The sequence below is a fragment of the Rutidosis leptorrhynchoides genome, chromosome 4 (genome assembly GCF_046630445.1).
Source record: "Rutidosis leptorrhynchoides isolate AG116_Rl617_1_P2 chromosome 4, CSIRO_AGI_Rlap_v1, whole genome shotgun sequence".
Taxonomy (NCBI): domain Eukaryota; kingdom Viridiplantae; phylum Streptophyta; class Magnoliopsida; order Asterales; family Asteraceae; genus Rutidosis; species Rutidosis leptorrhynchoides.
In genome coordinates, this window is record NC_092336.1 from 63,433,572 (window position 1) to 63,453,436 (window position 19,865).

The 19,865-nt window shown below is 37.6% G+C and overlaps 2 protein-coding genes across 2 annotated transcripts; one reads left to right on the forward strand and one right to left on the reverse strand.

Annotated features, from left to right (window-relative positions):
- Positions 1–12,792: 12,792 nt before the first annotated feature.
- On the forward strand, positions 12,793–14,197 carry LOC139843969 (E3 ubiquitin-protein ligase BOI-like). Its single transcript, XM_071834159.1, has 3 exons — positions 12,793–12,950; positions 13,030–13,301; positions 13,391–14,197. Exons 1-3 carry the CDS (start codon positions 12,803–12,805, stop codon positions 13,910–13,912), a joined length of 942 nt encoding a protein of 313 aa, XP_071690260.1. The 5' UTR covers positions 12,793–12,802; the 3' UTR covers positions 13,913–14,197.
- Positions 14,198–16,041: 1,844 nt separating this feature from the next.
- LOC139904543 (blue copper protein 1b-like) lies at positions 16,042–16,992 on the reverse strand. The gene is made up of 2 exons (XM_071886461.1): positions 16,827–16,992; positions 16,042–16,361 (listed from the first exon to the last, which is right to left on the reverse strand). Exons 1-2 carry the CDS (start codon positions 16,990–16,992, stop codon positions 16,042–16,044), a joined length of 486 nt encoding a protein of 161 aa, XP_071742562.1.
- Between the last annotated feature and the right edge of the window lie 2,873 nt (positions 16,993–19,865).

A 19,865-nucleotide genomic window follows, 5' to 3' on the forward strand; every position in this document is an offset into this window, starting at 1 on the left:
AGTCAAACACTTACCAACATAGGTCGCAACGTCCTTCTTAAGATTCGGCCACCAATACTGTTCTTTAAGGTCGTGGTACATCTTGCCCGCTCCAGGGTGAATCGAATATCTTGATTTATGTGCTTCATCAAGTATGAGGTTCCGTAGATCTCCATAACAAGGTACCCAAATTCTTCCGGCGTAACATCGGAGTCCAGACTCCCTAACCTCGAATCGAGAGACAAGTATGTTCAAATGTTCATGAGGTATGTTCTCCTTCTTGAGAGCCTCATCTTGGGCTACTCTGATCTGGTTGTTGAGGTTCGAATGGATGGTGATGTTCAGAGCCCTAACACGAAGAGGTGCCGTCCTCTCCTTTCGGCTTAAAACGTCAGCTACAACATTGGCCTTGCCAGGGTGATAACGGAGTTCACAATCGTAGTCGTTGAGCGTCTCAATCCATCGACACTGTCTCATATTCAGTTGCTTCTAATCAAAGATGTACTGGAGACTCTTGTGATCTGTGAAGATAGTGCTCTTTGTTCCATACAAATAGTGTCTCCACAATTTGAGCGCAAAGACGACGGCTCCAAGTTCAAGATCGTGAGTAGTGTAGTTCCGCTCGTGAATCTTCAATTGGCGGGAGGCATAAGCGATAACCTTCGATCGTTGCATCAGTACACAACCAAAACCACTCTTCGATGCATCACAATAAACAACAAAGTCGTCACTGCCTTCAGGAAGTGATAGGATAGGTGCGGTGGTTAACTTCTTCTTCAAAGTTTGGAATGCTGATTCATGTGCGGGTTCCCAAATGAACTTCTTGCCCTTGTGAGTCAGTGCAGTAAAAGGACGCGCAATCAGAGAAAATCCTTCAATGAACCTTCGGTAGTAACCGGTGAGACCTAGGAATTGGCGAATATGAGTCGGAGTAGTGGGGGTCTCCCACTTGCTGATGGCTTCAATCTTGGCGGGATCAACTTTGATACCCTGGTCGCTCACAACATGACCCAGAAATTGTACTTCCTTCAACCAAAATTCACACTTAGAGAATTTGGCGTAAAGTTGCTCTTGTCTCAAGAGTTCAAGCACTAGTCGGAGATGTTGCTCATGCTCTTTTTCGCTCTTAGAGTAGATAAGGATATCATCTATGAAGACGATAACAAACTTATCCAAGTACGACTTGCAGACACGATTCATTAGGTCCATGAACACGGCAGGTGCATTTGTCAAACCGAATGGCATCACGAGAAACTCATAATGACCATAACGGGTCCTGAATGCAGTTTTCATCATGTCACTTTCCTTCACCCTCAACTGGTGATAACCGGATCGTAAATCGATCTTGGAGTAGACACTCGATCCTTGTAGTTGGTCAAAAAGATCGTCAATTCTAGGAAGAGGATAACGATTCTTAATAGTCAATTTGTTGAGTTCACGGTAGTTGATACACATACGGAAGGATCTATCCTTCTTCTTCACAAACAGAACAGGTGCGCCCCAAGGCGAGAAACTTGGTTGGATAAATCCTCGATCAAGTAGTTCTTGCAGTTGGCTTTGTAGTTCTTGCATCTCGGAAGGTGCGAGTCTATAAGGTGCGCGAGCTACAGGTGCAGCTCCTGGCACTAAATCAATCTGAAACTCTACTGCTCTCTGCGGCGGCAATCCCGGCAATTCCTCAGGGAAGACATCAGAAAATTCGTTCACAATTCGAATGTCGTTCACACTCTTCTCCTCAGTTTCTACCGCTTTCACATGTGCTAGGACAGCAAAACGTCCCTTCTTCATAATCTTTTGCGCTTTCACGCAACTAATGAGGTTCAACTTCGAGGTACATCTCTCTCCATAGATCACCAGTGGTTCGCCATCTCCTTGTGGTATGCGAAGTGCTTTATCTCCACAGATAATATCGGCCCTTATCTTGCTCAACCAATCCATACCGACGATCACGTCAAAACTTTCCAGTTTGATAGGTATCAAATCAATTTCGAAATCTGCATCGGCTATGTTGATAATAGCTCCACGACTAATATGGTCAACCTTTTCAAGTTTTCCATTGGCGACCTCGACAAGCATACTCTCTTTTAACGGGACTAATGACCAATTAATCTTATCGCAAAAATGTCTACATGCATAACTTCTATCCGCACCAGTATCAAACAAGACAGAAGCTAAAAGATTGTTGATTTTGAATATACCTGTCACCAAGTCGGGGTTTTCGCGTGCGTCCCTTGCATTAACGTTGAAAGCTCTAGCGCACGGTGGTCCGCCGTCTTTTCGCTTGTTTGGGCACGCATTTCTGAAATGGCCCGTGTGCTCGCATTCGTAACACTTCTTCGGTCCGTTGGTATTCGAATTCCCATTCAAAGTGGTGACCTTGCAGTCTTTTCCAACATGCCCAGACCGTTGGCACTTCTCACAGACAACATTGCAATACCCAGTGTGATGTTTGTAACACCGCTTGCATTGTGGTAAGGTTCCTTTGTAGTTCAGGTTGGAGTTGGTGTTGTTGTTGGGGTTGGGGTTTCCACCATTGTTGTGCCTCTTGGCGGGGGTCTGGTCATAGGTTCTCCCCCTGTTGTTGTGGTGGTGGTTGTTGTTGTTGTTGTTGTTGTTGTTGTTGTTGTTGTTATTATCCCACTTTCGCTTTTCGCTACTACCAGCCTCAAACTTAGCCTTCTCCGGCTCATCAATAAGAATCTGATTCATGAGGGTATGCGCCATGCGCACTGCTTCGGGAACATTCGGTGGTTTGGACGATGTGACGTTTCCTTTGATAGACTTTGGGAGTCCTCAGAAGTATCTCTCCATATGCTTGAATTCCGGGGTGACCATGGTCGGACACATCAGGGCTAGTTCCAAAAATCTCCTGTTGTAACCATCAAGGTCGTTCCCAACGACCTTTAACTGCATGAATTCCATTTCCATCTTTTGGATTTCGGTTCTTGGACAATACTCCTCAATCATAGCACATTTAAATGCTTCCCATGGCGTAGCATACGCCTCATCAATGCCTTGTGCCTGTGCCATTGTGTTTCACCACGTGAGCGCGCCGTCAGATAGCGTGCAAGAAGCAAATTTGGTTTTGCTGTCCTCCGAACAGTTGCTAACTCAGAATACCGATTCAAGTTTCTCGAACCATCTGGTGAGACCAACCGGTCCCTCGGTTCCACTGAAGTTATGTGGTTTACAGCTATGGAATTCCTTGTAAGTACACCCATTTCGAACGGGTGGGATAACCGGTGGTGGTGGCGGTGGGGCTTGGAGGTTTCTTTCTGCTAGGGCAGCGGCTACACGTTCTTGAATCATCTCTTCAATTTGAGCAGCAGTAGGTGTGGATCGACCGTTAGCCATGGTGTTCTATACAAACATTTTGACTCAAGTCAAGATCCAGCATTCAATATATAATAATATAGTATATAACAACCAACATGTAAACAGCACAACACATGTTAATTAAGTAACGCAATTTGATACAAGTACCGCAAAAACACCATACAGTAACGTAAATAGAACACTTGTGCAAAAATAACATCACAAAATTTCCATTCATTAATAATAAGTTTCATACATCATGATAGATTCGTACAATACATAAGTGAAATATGAAACTACAACTAGATTACATCATGAAATCTAATACAAAAGGTCCTACGATGAAGGTGGGTGTAGGATGTCTAAAACCTGAGCCAACTGCTCATCGAGCTCAGTAACCCGAGCTCGGAGAATTCCCACCTCCTTTGTCAATTCCTCGACAGTGGGAGTTGGTGGGGCGGGCGGTGCTGGTGGTGCAGGTGGGGCTGGTGGAGCGGATGGTGTAGACCGCACGAAACGGGGTGCAGACGTCCCGGCTCCAGAAATAGTCAGCACGTAACGAGGTGCCTTACGTATGAGTGGGTCGGCAGGGTACGGCCCGGCAGTAACCCTCCGACGCCGACCAAAAGCGTCAGTAAAAGCACGACCTCCATTCACCCCTGGAATGACGGTACCATCAGGACGGTACCGCTTCTTCGGCGGGGTAGAGGGTGGCTGAATAGGTATATCCGCAGGGTCCTCGTCGTCACTGGAGTCTGATGAAGAATCATCTGATGAAGAATCGGTGGATGATGAGTCATCCAAATCATGTGGTGGTGACACGGGTGGCTGAACTGGCAGTCCGAAGGCGGCCAACATCTCTCTGTGTCTGAATGGCGGAATCAGCACTAAACGTCCATCTGGAGCGCGTCGGCACGGCATGCGCATATGGTTACGGAATGGCCCTTCACCGAACTCCGCGGGAATCACAACACCACCGATGCGGGGCTGTGACTCCGAGGGTCCGGGAGCAGACGAAGCTGGAATCTCCGCAGGGTCCGCGTGTCCGTCAATAGTAGCCACTGGTGCAGGCGGCTGGCTGCTAGTCCCGGAAGATGAAGCGCCGGGGTCACTCGTGCGTATCGGGATCGGTGGATCAGCAACGGTGGTAGGTGGAGTAGCTGAAGAGTCTAAACTGCCCAAAACGCTAGCAGGTGGTACATCCGACATCTGAACAAGGAAAATAAATTTTCCATGTCAGTAAGTCATAAAGCAAGCACGTATTAGGCCAACAGTTTAAATCATGTATAACAATAAGTAGCATGGCAATAACAGCAAATCGTACGAAGGTAGAATGCAATCGAAAGTAAGTAATAGCATGCAGTCGTGAAATCATGTAGTAGCATATGGCATATAGCAGTAAAAGTAAGCAGCAGCATGCAGTAAGTCAGCGGAAACAAGTAAACTAGCAAGTTGTAGATTAGTCCTATTAGTGAATCCTACTCGGGTCGGTCTTAGACTCACTAATACAACCTAATTCCCTACAACCAATGCTCTGATACCAAATGTGATGCCCCGTACAAAACCATCGTGTACGAATCATCAACAACATGATCATTACAAGGTTAAGTACTATATGCGTTTTCAAAAAGAGTTTGCATTCATTAATAAAGTGATGTCTAAACCAACATCGAATGTTTTACAATCCAAAAGCATGCTTCACTAAGTAGAAGCAAATAATAAGTGTATGTGACCACAACGGTCGTTACAAGTCATAGTTCAAAAGTACTAATGTTTGAATGCAAATAAAGTAGTTCATGCGATAACAACTCTAAGCAGCGGGTGTCTACAGCACGACTAGTACACAGCGGAAGCTAACCTCAAGCACCTGAGAAAAACATGCTTTAAAACGTCAACACAAAGGTTGGTGAGATATAGTTTAAGTATAACAGTATGTAAGGTAGGCCACGAGATTTCAGTGCTACAAAGAGCGTTTCAAAACAGTATGATAAAGTATATGTTAACCGTGGGCACTTGGTAACTAACTTAACGTTTATACCCCCTGAAAGTACACTTGGCAAGTGCGTATGTCTACAAAGTATTAAACACTCATTAAATGCTAGCGCTACTAGCCTGAGTGGGGATGTCAAACCCTATGGATCCATATCTAAGATTCGCGTTCACGGTTCAAAAACCAATGATTAAACGTTACCGAGCTAAAGGGAATGTTTATGCCGTTGTATAACTCACACATATATAAGTTTAAGTACTCGTGCCTAGTATGTAAAACATAAAATCCGCATGTATTCTCAGTTCCCAAAATAAGTTAAAGTAAAAAGGGAATGCTATAACTCACAATGATAAAGTAGTCGTAAAGTCGAGTCGGGAAAAGTGTGCAAGTAATCAGTCCGAAAAGTCCAACGAGTCCTCAACCTAAGTCAAATAGTACTAAGTCAGTAAATCGGCTGAATAGGTTTAAAAGTATGTAGATAAGGTCTTAAAGGTCATCATCATTCTTCATCAAACAAAAGGTGTAAAGTAAGTTTCGTTTATGAAAGTAGTTTACAACAAAGGCTGAATTTAGTCAGTCACCACGGCCTCTTCCCTTACTGAATTAAGGTGAGACCAGTGGCCATGGCTCCGTCTATGAGTCCTTTAGTTGTGGTAAAATTTACAGAAGCAAACTCATCTTCGTTTGACCGTGGCGACGGTCTAAGTGCGAGTAGGTCAGAAATTTCTGCACAACGTTAAAAGGACATAGTGACGATCGGAGGGCCATAAATTCTAAACCGTAACTCGGATTAAGTCGAGTCCTATATGAAAAGTTATCTACTCGAAAAGATCTATTTGAAAATGAAGGTCTCAGTTGCCCAGGTCTACTGGTCTGTTACAGAATCAGTAGAACAGAGGGATGTAAATAGAAAACAGGAAGTTAAAAGTGAGTTCCGGTGGTCTTGGTGCTTGATGCTTATCACGGTTCTCATCCTTGATGCGTATAGCTTCAAGTGTACAACTCGTTGATGTGTTTGCATCCTATTGACCAAGATTTGACCATCATAACCCAAGTGCAAGTCTAAGACATGAAGCACAACTCACTTAAGAGTTGTATGAAGTTTGATGAACCAAAGTTACATCAAAGTCTTAGATCTAACACATACATGGACTTTAAAGCTAATAACAAGTTACAAACTTCTAAGTAAACTAACTAATCAAGATCTTAAGATGTAGAACATAGTTCTTAGTTAGATCTTGAAGATCCAAGACCCAAAAGTCTAGATCAAGCATAAGTATACAAAGTTATATTTAAAGAAAACTTATTTATGTGTTCTTGAACTTTCAAGTTAACTTTAAGTTTCAAGAAAGTATGAGATCAAGAGTAACTTGTAGTACTTGACCAACAACAACAACACACATGAAATTAAAGTGTATAAAATGAAGAAGTAAACTAAGTAAACAAGTGATTTGTTCATGGTTGTTCATACTTTAAAGATTCAAACCAAGGTTTGATCTTTAAGAAAGTAAACTTTAAAGTTTACTTCATGAATCACAAGTATGATTTTAATCAACACATGAACTTGCAATCCTTTAAGAAAGTATATGTAGAACATAACTAGTAAGTTATGTTCTTGAGTGTTCTTGTAACTACAAGATAAAAGAAGAAAGAAACTAGCAAGTTTGATTCTTGAAACCAAGTAAGTAAGTAACTAACAACTACTAGAAATCATTACAAGTAAACAAGATTAAAACAAACAAAGTATGATGATGATTATGGGTGTTTAGTATTCGGTTTTAAGCAAGGGGAAGAAGAGAGAAAAGTTGTTCATATTACTTACAAGATGAGAGAAAATGAGAGAAAGTTTGAGAGAAAATGGTGTAAGTCTTTGTGTGTGTGTTTGAATGAAAGAGTAAAATGAATACTAGTGAGTATGTAGTGTAAAAAAAAATGAAAAACTCTCCCCTCTACATGTGAGGCCGACGGTTTTGGAGTGGGGGAGGGGGAAGAAAAAATTTTACTAGTCCATGCATGGTAAAGCTCATAAAAGTTGGATAAAAGAGTGGTTTACATGGGGATTATGGAGTAACTATATTCCAAGTCTTCTTAAACTAACTAGTTATAATTAAATGGATACTTACATGCATGAATGGGCTAAATAAGTCCATTAAAGTGTAGGGTGGGCTTCTAAAGTCCACTAATACTAATAAAGGCCCAAGTTCAAATAAAAGCCCAAGTAGGTATGTAGTTAACAAGTTTATCCAATTAAAAGCCCAAGTAACTAACTAACAACTTTAGTTAATTAAAATAATTAATAAACTTAATCATGAATGTAAATAATACTTGAAAATATTATTCGTGTAAGTTCCGGGTGTCACAAAGACGTTTCGGGCAATTAAAGTCAAGTTCGGGCAATCATGTCAACATGTAAATGTAATAACATACATTCGTTTTATCACAAGTATTAATAATAATAATTATTAATAAAATAACATTGGAAAATCCAGGGTCGTTACACCGAGCGTCATGTTTAGAAAAAACGGGGTGTTACATGCTTCTAGGTTTTGCTATGTTTATTTGTTACATACTAAGGATGAAGCATTAGATAAATTTAAAATATTTAAAACTGAAGTAGAATTACAATAAAAGACTTTGATTAAAAGACTTAGAACGGATATGGGAGGTGAATACATTGACCAATCGTATTTCCAATCCGTTGGTATTATCCATGAGACCACAGCTCCTTATACTCCACAATAAAATGGTATATCTGAAAGGAAGAATAGGGTCCTTAAGGAAATGGTTAATTCCATGTTATCCTATTCGGGTTTAAGTGAAGGATTTTGGGGGGAAGCTATGTTAGCAGCTTTCTATTTGCTTAATAGAGTTCCTAACAAAAGAAACAAGATTACACCTTATGAACTTTGGAATAAAAGAAAACCTAACTTGAATTATCTTCGGGTATGGGGTTGTAGGGCGGTCGTAAGACTGCCTGATCCCAAGAAGAAAAGTTTAGGTGAAAGATGTATAGATTGCATATTTGTTGGATATGTTGAACATTCCAAGGCATATAGGTTCTATGTAATAGAGCCTAATGAGTTTGTCTCAATTAATTCTGTGATTGATTCAAGGGATGCAATCTTTGATGAAAATCGGTTTTCATCTATACCTAGACCAAAGGATATGATTCCAAGTAACAATGGAATTAATAAGGATTGTAATGATGAAGTCTCCGAAAAGGATGTTGATCAATCACTTGAGCTTCGGAAAAGCAAAAGAGAAAGGAAACCTAAATCTTTTGGACCAGATTTTCAACTATACTTAGTTGAAGGTTCTAGGGATGATGTTTCTACCTAATATTCGTATTGTTTCAATGTTGATGATGATCCTAAAACATATGATGAAGCAATGAGGTCTCAGGATGTTGCATTCTGGAAAGAGGCAATTAATGATGAGATGGATTCCATCATGGGCAATAACACTTGGGTGTTAGCTGATCTACCTCCTGGTTGCAAACTTTTGGGTTGCAAATGGATCTTCAAAAAGAAGATGAAGGTGGATGGAACTATTGAAAAGTTCAAGGCAAGGTTAGTCATTCAAGGCTTTAGACAAAAGTCTGGAATTGACTATTTTGATACTTATGCTCCTGTGGCACGTATCACTACCATTAGACCGTTGATTGCTTTAACTACAATTCACAATCTGGTTATTCACCAGATGGATGTAAAGACAGCATTCTTGAATGGTGAATTGGATGAGGAGGTTTATATGAACCAACCTCAAGGCTTTGTCATGCCAGGTAATGAAGGCAAGGTGTGCAAACTTGTGAAGTCCTTATATGGTTTGAAACAAGCACCTAAACAATGGCATCAGAAATTTGATGAAGTGGTTTTATCTAGTGGTTTTAAATTAAACCAAGCAGATAAATGTGTATATAGCAAATTTGATGATTCTGGTAAAGGAGTTATTATTTGTCTATATGTTGATGACATGTTAATCTTTGGAACGGACCAATGTCAGGTTGATTTAACAAAAGAATTTTTGTCTTCAAAGTTCTCCATGAAAGATATGGGGGAGGCTGACGTTATCCTTGGTATTAGGATTAAACGTGAAAGCAAAGGAATTTCTATTTCTCAATCTCATTATATTGAGAAGGTGTTGAAGAAGTTCAATTGCTTTGATTGTACTCCTGTGAGTACACCCGTAGATCCAAGTGAGAAGCTTATGCCTAACCAAGGTAAAGCTGTATCACAACTTGAGTATTCTCAGGTGATTGGCTGTTTGATGTATGCCATGACATGTACAAGGCCGGATATTGCTTTTGCTGTGGGAAAACTGAGTAGATATACTAGTAATCCTAGTACTCATCACTGGCAAGCAATTAGGCGGGTACTAAAGTATTTAAAGAAAACTATGGACTATAGTTTATCTTATAGTGGATTTCCTTCTGTAATAGAAGGATATTCTGATGCGAGTTGGATAACCAATGTTGAAGACCATTCTTCAACAACTGGTTGGGTATTCTTGCTTGGTGGAGGTGCCATCTCATGGGCTTCCAAGAAGCAAACTTGTATTACCAACTCAACGATGGAATCTGAGTTTGTTGCTTTAGCTGCTACTGGTAAAGAGGCAGAATGGCTTAAAAACTTGATTCATGAGATACCATTGTGGCCTAAAAATATAGCACCTATGTCTATCCACTGTGATAGTGCTGCTACATTAGCAAAGGCTTATAGCCAGATGTACAATGGAAAGTCTAGACACTTGGGTGTCAGACATAGCATGATTCGTGAACTCATCATGAATGGGGTGATTTCTATAGAGTTTGTGAGGTCACAACAGAACTTAGCTGATCACTTGACGAAGGGATTAGCTAGAGACTTGGTTAATAAGTCTGCTAAAGGGATGGGTTTAAAGTCCACATAAATTTCTAATTATAAGATACCCAATTCCCTTCTGATAAAAGTTAGAAGTTGAATTCAATGCGGAAGGCTTATACTTAGAAATTTGGAGTACATAAAATTTTATATCATCCCAAGGTATGGTATGTACTCGGACCTGTTGAAGGTGAGGATGAAGTTTAGCTTCTTAATGGTTTATTTGAAAAGTGCAATAGCAGGTGCATGACTGAAATGAACTACCTATGTGATTGTGAAGTTTTGCCGCTTCAAGAAAGCTTTGGACTTTTAGCTTTGGATACAATCATGAAAGGATATGGACACATGGCTTGTAAAGTGTCAGGATAGCTTTAGAGTATTTGAAAACTTATGTGTATGTTATTTTCAGGTATTCAAATGGGTTGAATGGTTCAATTCTTAGAACACCCTGATTCTCGACTATCTGGAATGTGTAATGTACTAAGGTGAAAATTCAATCTTCAAGATATTTTCATTTATGCATGAGTTTTGTTTTATTCGTTTATTTCTCATGAAACGAATTGCACTAAATTGGGGAGGATTGTTGGAAATTTAGTGTAATTGAGGAATTTAGTCTACACTTGTAAATGGGTTAGGAGGTACGGAGTGTACACCCGTTAAGTGATAAATTACCCGGACCCAAGTGGTTTTCCTTTAGTCACTATAATGACTTAGTCAGCTCGAAATTTGACTAAGTGTTTTCGTGCTTAGTCTTTTTAGTAAGCACGAGTTGTGGTGCTTAGTCTTCTTAGTAAGCATGAAATGTTTTCGTGCTAGGTATTCTTAGTCAGCACGAGATTTGACTAAGTGTTCTCGTGCTATGTCTTCTTAGTCAGCACGAGATTTGACTAAGTGTTCTCATGCTAACCATAAAGAGGCAGCACGACATTTTCGTGCTACCCATGAAGAGGCAGCACGACATTTTCATGTTAAATTTCACTAAGTGTTTTGGTGCTACCTTTGAAGAGGAAGCACAAGCAGCTACATAAAACATTTAGCATGAAATTTATGATTTGGTGTGTTATCTAAAAGGTTGAGTGATTCATGGAAGTATTATTCTTCTAACCACTTTTGCTTTAATAAGTGGAATGAATAATACTTGTAATCATATCATGAAAGAATTATTAATGTAACCACTTTTGCTTTAATAAGTGGAATGCAATCACTCTTGTTTGATAATGAAAAGTATAACATATCTTATGAAAAAGTGACAACCTTTTCTTTGATAATGGAAATGATATTATTGTTCATGAAACCACTTGTTAAAGTTATGAAAGATATATATTATCAATAAGCCAATTGATATTATATATATCTTTACCAATAATTGTGGGTGCCTATATATATATAGATAGATTATCATTCATGAGAAGATGTGAAGAGAAGAAGTAATACACATACAAAGAAAACACCTTAATACTCTTAAGCAAAAAGGATTGTTGTTTTGTGCCAAAAACAAGAATTAATCTCTGTCTTATCCCAAAGTGATATTCGTGTAACCCAGGCAATAAGGGTCGAATAATTAATTTCGAAAAGTGATACCACGATTCAGTAATTTATCCGGCTATCGATTATTTTACCCTACACGAAATCTTATAAAACCTCCAACAAAATGTTGAATAATATAAATTCCGAATGGATCAAAAGTATTAATTGAACTTGATTATTAGTGACAATAATATATTTGTTAATCATTTTAGCTAAATAAAAAATATGATTCTTTCGCTGATCGATGTTTTGAATTAAATGAAAGTGCTTAACTATGATTAATAAAACACACATTTTTAACACATTAAACATCTTTAGTCGTGCAGATATTACAAACAAATGCACATAATGTCAAACGATTCTACATTTAGCGCAAAATCATTTCATTTAAAAGCAATCAAATACAATGTTAAACACTAATTAGTAATTACGTTATAAGTTAAGATATAAGACAAATGGGTAAATGAATAAGTTTTTATTATAACAACAATAACAAAATTCAATCTCACATATGTGGAGTATGAGAAGGTAAAATATAGACAATTCTTTTCATATCCTAAAATAAAGAAATATTATTCTATGTTATAGGATATACTATATCTTTACTAAGATATATGTAGTTATCTGAATTATTTGTGATCATTTTAGACAATTTCTTTCGTTACCTTAAGATATGTTACTAATGATGTCTAAATCATATATGTTTTACAAAATCTCTCAAGACACAACCATTAAGCTACGTTAAAATAATAAATAAATTAAATGGATACTATAAAATTCTTATTTGTAATTCCATACAAATACTAATAATATCCAACTTCACAAACAATCTTCAATATATTCGTATTTTTTTGACTTATTCAAGTAAGTTTGTTTAGTTATTTTTACCCTTATTTTAATTTCCATATCTGGTTGTTAATACACCATCAATCCTTTTCTTCTAATTGATTCTGTATTTTGTTTTCTCATTCAACTTATTTCCAAAATAAAATTCCCATATTTACACAGCCTCCAACCATCTTCTCTTTCATGCTGTTTTTGTGTTGGCGTTTATCATCCCCCACCCGCTCCTCTGTTTTCTTTTTATTTCATTTATTACAATTACAATTGTAATTATAATAATCAATTTCAAATGGCTGTTGAAGCTCAATACCCATCAAATATTATACAATCACAATCACAATCACAATCACAATCACAACCCTTTCTTCTTCTCGTTGATCATCCATCTCCAACAAATTATAATTATAATAATCACATCTTATTCACCGATTTCCCAGGTTTTTTTTTTCTCTCTCTCTCTTATTTAATTCATTTATGCAACTTTTTATATTAATTCTGTTTATTCGTATTATATAGTTGTAAATAGTGCTGATTCAAGAAAAAGAAGAAGAGAAACAGATATGAATCAATTCATGTCACTTCTTCAACATCCTCAACAACAACAACAATTTCATAATCAAAACGTCGACGTTTCCACCGGTCTTCGGTTATCTTTTAACGACCACCAACACTTACAACACCAACATTCTCTTTCTTCACAATCCTCTGTTTTATCTTTATTATCTCAAGATTTAACAGCGCAAATTACACACCAACGTGATGACATGGAGCATCTCATTCACACCCAGGTAAACCCCATATAAAAAAATCGAATCTTTTTCTGGGTTTCATTTAATTTTACGGGATTTTTAAAAAAATTTCTTTAAAAAAAAATCAGGGTGAAGAGCTCCGGCGCATGTTAGCAAGTAAAAGACAAATGCACAATCATGCACTGCTCCGGACGGTGGAGGAGTTGATATCACGGCGGATGAGAGACAAAGACGCGGAGGCGGAGAAAGCTGCCCGGCGTAATCTAGAGTTACAGGCACGAGCGGCGCATCTTAGCACGGAGGCGCAGGTTTGGCAAGCGAGAGCAAATGCACAAGAAGCAGAAGCTGTGGCGTTGCAATCGCAGCTGCAGGATGCTATCGTGAGCGGGAGGCGTAGTCTAGCACAAGAGGATGAGTTAGGGATAGGATGCGCCGGAGGTGATGCGGAGGATTGCGAGTCTGCGTACATTGACCCGGAACGAGTTGTGTTAGCGAGTGGACCTGGTTGTAAAGCTTGTGGGAAACGAGTTGCCTCAGTGGTGTTATTACCGTGTCGACATTTATGTGTTTGTACAGAGTGCGACGGTGTCGTTTCAGCATGCCCATTGTGTCTTTCTTTTAGGAGCTCAAGCATTGAAGTTTACATGTGATGTGGGCCTTTCTTGAGCTCAATTTTAATTAAGCCCAATCACATGTTAAGAAAGAGGTAAATTGGAATTTGGCTGAAGTAAAAGTGCAAAATTGAAGATGGATAATTGGATATATGCCTTGAAAGAAAAACTATAAAAATATTAAGTATTCATTTACTTTAACATAATGTCATTTTTTTGACAGTTTATTTGGTTTCTTGAATCTGCTAGTTCACTTTTTGTGACCCATAGGAGAATGAAGAAAACATAATTGTTACCTTGTATAAGGTCTAAATGGACAAAATCTTTGTGCATAGTTTTTTTTTTTAAAAAAATGTGGCTTAAAATTCATATCTTTTTCTTTTATGTTCTCCATAAACTGAGACTTTGAGTATTAGATCTATAGTGGGACACTGGGAACTATTGCTTAATGGAATTCAAATAATGTGTAATTAAAAATCAAAATTTATAATTTATATATGCATATTAGTATGTATAGTAGTTAATCCTATTTAAGTGGTATGTTTAAAGCTGGTGCTTGTCTAAATGAGAAAAACAAATTAATTAGGTATCCTGAAAGAAAATTTCTAATTACAAGAAAGATTGAAGATTGATAAATTAGTTCAACTTTTTTCGTTTATGTTAAAAAAACAAAAACTCTGGTTAAAATATACTATTACGGAGTAATACAATAATGGAAATTATAAGTAGAGTTAACTACACATTTATTTTGTGTTATTAATCAAAGATATCGTTATTATGTTACATAATTTACTCTTTAACTTCCGTAAATATACATAATATACTCATTAACTTCCTTAGACAGTTGGTTATTAACTTTATCGTGTCGTTAGCATGATCTTATATGGATCAAAATTTTATACATATTCACTTGTCATTTTTACCTTAAGAACGCATAAACTAAGTGTTAATGACATAATCGTTAATGCCAGAATCTGTGAAGTCTTATATACCATCGAGGCATTGCCTGAGTGGTATACGCGGGGGCGGCTTATTTGTCCTCAACGAGTAAGCGCATGTTCGATTTCAAAGGCCATTTAATTGGTACTGCCATCAATTAACTTCTCGGATGAGGTTTTTCCAACCTTTAACCGTACTGTTAGGATTGTTGCGATTTGGTTTTCTTCCTAACGCGTGTGTGGGTGACATATGATCGTGAAGGTGGTTAAGTCCCCTCTGGTTGATGCCGATACTGACATTAAAAAGAAACCACTTTGCAAATCCGTTATCTGTTTCGGTCCACTAATGTGCAGGCCCCTTGATATGATCGGATGAGTTTGGGCCTTCAATAATTTTTGACTCAAAATGCTTTAGGCCTTGAATCTATGTTGGATGGAGATCGTAAAGTGATGGGACAAGTCCCCGAGGCTCGATGGTTATTCTATGGAATTTTTCAAATAAGGTTGGAGCTTCCTAAAAGAGGTGGTGCTATTGATGCTATCCCAAATCCGGCTAACGCCACACTCCCTCATAAAGGTTAAACCTTGGGTAATCAAGTCCCCGAGCGCGAGACCTCGTACATGGTGAATTGCGCATTATGTGCACCCTCTAGTCACACTCTCTTTCAGAATGATTTGGCATAGCTAGAAATCGAATTCAGATGGTGTGCTTCAGTGGGCAACTCGGTGACTACTCAAGCAAGCTTGTGTGGTTAACTTAAATACTTAATATTACTTCATAGTGACATGGACTTCATTATATGGACTATGCAATGTTTGGTTTAGAAAGAATCAATTGATAATCTTAAACTGATTCATGTAATAGAATGGGTTGTACTTCATAGTTGACGAAAAGTCACACTTTTTGGCGGGAAAAATCGTTTGGAAGTAACTTTTCATTAAATGTGTATAGTAATATACCATTTGGATTGGGGCGGACCCCCGCAACGTTGCCCCCTTGACCCCCGCAATTTTTCGCGACAGTATCAGGTCAACTTTTACGAGCGTGCTCCACTCTCTACTAACCCGTTGTTAAATATAAATTGATTACCCATACTTTCTAGTAAATCACAATTACCTAAAATGGTTATTAAATAACACTAAAATCACCAACAATTCAACAAAAAAACATACATTTTGAGTAAATCAAATAAACAGTATCGTAAATTCAACAAAGCACATGTTAATAATCTAAATCAATAGAAGACTTCCGAAAAGTGTCGCAAGAAATCCATATATCAGAGGTACTGTTGATTTGATAGATGCTGATGTCGCTGTGGGACTTGGAGCCACAGCCAAATTTTGTGGTAGAACCGTGATCACAAGCTTCATCTTTTTTACCTCACAGTGCTTCCCAACACCACAAATGTACCATTTTACACCCGGGGTTAGAAGGGTGATGACGTCACTTCCACTTGTCAAGATTCCATTGGAAGATGAAGTGGTACATTTTTGGAAATCAGTGGCATTTACTTTCACCACATTGTGGGCACCAGGTGGATAATTGAATACTATTACATCAAGAAGATGAAAATTAAACTGCATCTATTAAACTGTTGCTAAACTAACGAAATATGAATAAATTTCGTAATATTCACCAAAAAATGTCCTCCTCAAACTTATTACTCTAAAAATTTAGACAATAGAAAAAGTTGTAAAAATGTCCCCGTAACACGCAAACACAAATCGTAAGGACCAACTTGCGATTTGCGAGTTGCCGAATGTGCTCGTTAATTCCGAGTGTTATTGGCAACTCGCAGATCGCATGTTGGTCCTTGCGATTTACAATTTGGGATATTTGCATGTTAACCTGATTTCACGATAAAATTTGCTAAGAATTCATATATTTTTTCGGATAACATTTTATCCTTTAAAGAGATTTTTTGCAACTTTTTATTTGTGAAATTCTTATAATAAGTTTTAAAATAGCATTTTGGTTAGTAATTTTCATAAATTTATGAAGAAAAAAAACGTACCAAGTGTATCTCCAACGAAGAAAACTTTATCCTTGGCCCAAATTTGATAATCGTAGTCGAGAGACCAACCATTTGCGTCACCAACAATGTATTCCTTTGCGGAAATTGAAGTCACTAGAACAGTAAGTGTTGCTATGAAGACGATGGTGTAACATGACACGGCCATTTAGGAATGTAAGAATGTTTGTGAGGTTTATAATTGATGTTTGTTTCCAATACTTAAGAAAACGACTTGTAGGTTGTAAACTGGTTGTGAAAATGAATTAAAAGCTACATGATTGCTTCATATATATATAAATATCAAGATAACGTACAAGTGAAATGTAAAGTATCCGGCAGTAGACGGCAATGGATCAACGGCAGTGTTAACTTGGTCCTAGTTGTACGTTTATGATTGTCATATGCGACAAACTATAAACATATTTAATTCTCGTTCAGGGCGTTTCTCAATTTTATGAGCCATGTTCGAAAAGTAAAAGTGAACCATTTTATATACATGTAATGTAACTATAATTTTTAAATTATTACCTAAAATTGGTGGAATCGATGCAAGAGTATTGGAGCAAAACGAAGAGTATTAGAGCAGAGTATTGTATTACGGAGTATTCAACATTGATTATGTATTTTTTATTAAATTTTTAAAATTTTAATTAACAAATAAACTTATATATGTAAAATGAGCCTAGATATGTAATATCAATATATATTTTTTGGCCCCTCATGAATATCTAGCCCTGTGCGGTCGTATGCTTTGCACACCCCAATATCCGATCATGTTCTCATTGCTATTTTATTTTTGAAATAAATATTTAAATTTATATATCTACGTATTTTTTATGGGTAGGTTCTGTTCCACCTTATGGCGATTTCTTTGCTCTGTTTGTTTTCTGCTTAAACAATTAGGTAGAATTGTATCTTCCTAAATGTAGGTGGTACCAATGATCTATGTTTGTAGTTGCGTTGTTTGGAAGTGTTTATATTTGGCCAATCTTATGTTGCGTTTGATAACTGATCTAGTGCTGAATAGTTCATAATTTAAATGATTCAAAGTCTTTGAATAAATTTGGTTCTGCATGAAAATAAGTTGTTTGATAATCATTTTGAATGAATAATATGAATTGAGCAAAATTACTTTATTAACGTGTTACATAAATAAAAAAATTCAATATACTTGTTTGTTAAGTGTTTTGAATATGATTTGAAGAAGGTATACAGAAAATTTATGTGTTTAATGGTTAAGAGAGTGTCTTATCTTTGAATGGTTCAACACTGAATGTTGAACCATTTAACATCATATATCATTCAGAGGTCAGAAACAAACGCGCTAAATGTTGAACCATTCACATTCAACGTTGAACCATTCAATTAAGAGGTAAACAAACACACACTTAGCCTTTGTTACATGTGTTATTTTCTAACTTGGTGGCGTTAAGTGCAAGTTAAAGTTGTTATTAGCCGATTAGTGATTGGCAAGAAGTTTTGTGGCTGCTTTTGATACTCAAACAATCAATTGATCTAATATATTCTAGTAAAAGTACAATAATTATCCGCATACCTACGTGTCTCTACGCATGTTCCCTTAAAATGACGCACGATGTTATCATATCAAGCCAAATATTTAGCATTCATGTCGCATATCATCGGTGCAATATCGTATAGCCGCACACAATGAGGTGCACCATACCATTGGATGCAATCTCAAACCAGGTCTTGTGCGGTCGAGAGATCGGTCGGCGCCAACCCGACTAGATGGACTGAAAAATTAATTGTTCGAAAAAGATAAGATCAAACTCGATGTGTCCTTAATTAATGTAAGTTTCTTATGGAAAGAATGACATGTATCTAGGGTTAGTATCTTATGACAATCCTAATTTTTAGCCTATAAATACGAGTTTCAAAAACCACATAAACATATAATACGTTTTAATACGTAACAAGCATACGAAACTCATTCTTATGATAATTCTCTCTCAAGACTTTCAGGTATGTTCCTTGAACTATGAATCATGCATGCCTTAGGCCACTCGATCTTCTATGCTAGATTTGTGGTGGACTTAACATTCGGCCACCTAACTGGAGTTTCGCTGATTCCGGTGAGAGTTAGTCGAAGGTTCGAATCTTGTTTTGTCCTTAAACCTTAATCATTCCACTCAGGGGCGGAAGTAGTATGGGACAAGCAGGGGCACCCGCCCCCAGTGGATTCGAAATTTTTAGTGCAAAAATTTTGGATTTTCTGATTTTGCCCCCAGTGGTTTTTTTTTTTTTTTTTTTTTTTTTTTTTGTCCAAAAGTCTTCATATTTTACCTCTAAAGCCTCCATATTTGCCCAAAAGTCTACTCTCTATGTTTTACCAAAAAACCTCCATATTTTACTCAAAACATCCATATTTTGCCTAAAAAATTGATACGTTTTTAAACTTTTTTTTTTTTCCGTTGATTTTTTTTTTTGTTTCCGCGAGTGATTCCACTCAAGTTTATCTTCTGCCTAGTAGTGAAAATATTCTTGATCATACACTTCACCCAAGTCCCTGAGTATAAAAAACTCCAACTTATTAATTAGATAGATACCTCCGGTTCATAAAAATCAACAAGACTAAATTGCAGATGCAAATAATACCCGGGCCCGAAATGTACCCGACCCAATACCCGAAACCGGGTCCAAAAAACCCGAAAACCCGTTACCCGGTTCCAACACCCTAAATCTACAATGCCATTGCCGTCCACTGACGGTTCCAGGGGCGGAGGGAGGGGGGGTCAAGTGGGGTCAGCCGCCCCCAACGATTTCGAAATTTTAGTGTAAATTTTATCGGTTTTTAGATTTTGCCCCAGGTGGAATTTTTTTTTTGTGCCCCAAACCCTTCATATTTTGCCCCAAAACCTTCATATTTTGCCCTAAAACCTTCGTATTTTGCTCAAAAGCCTCTAAATTTTGCTCAAAAAATTCTATATTTTGCTCCAAAACCTCTATATTTTGTCAAAAAAAAAAAAAATCCTTACGTTTTAAATTTTTTTTTGCCCCCGGTGACAATTTTCTGGATCC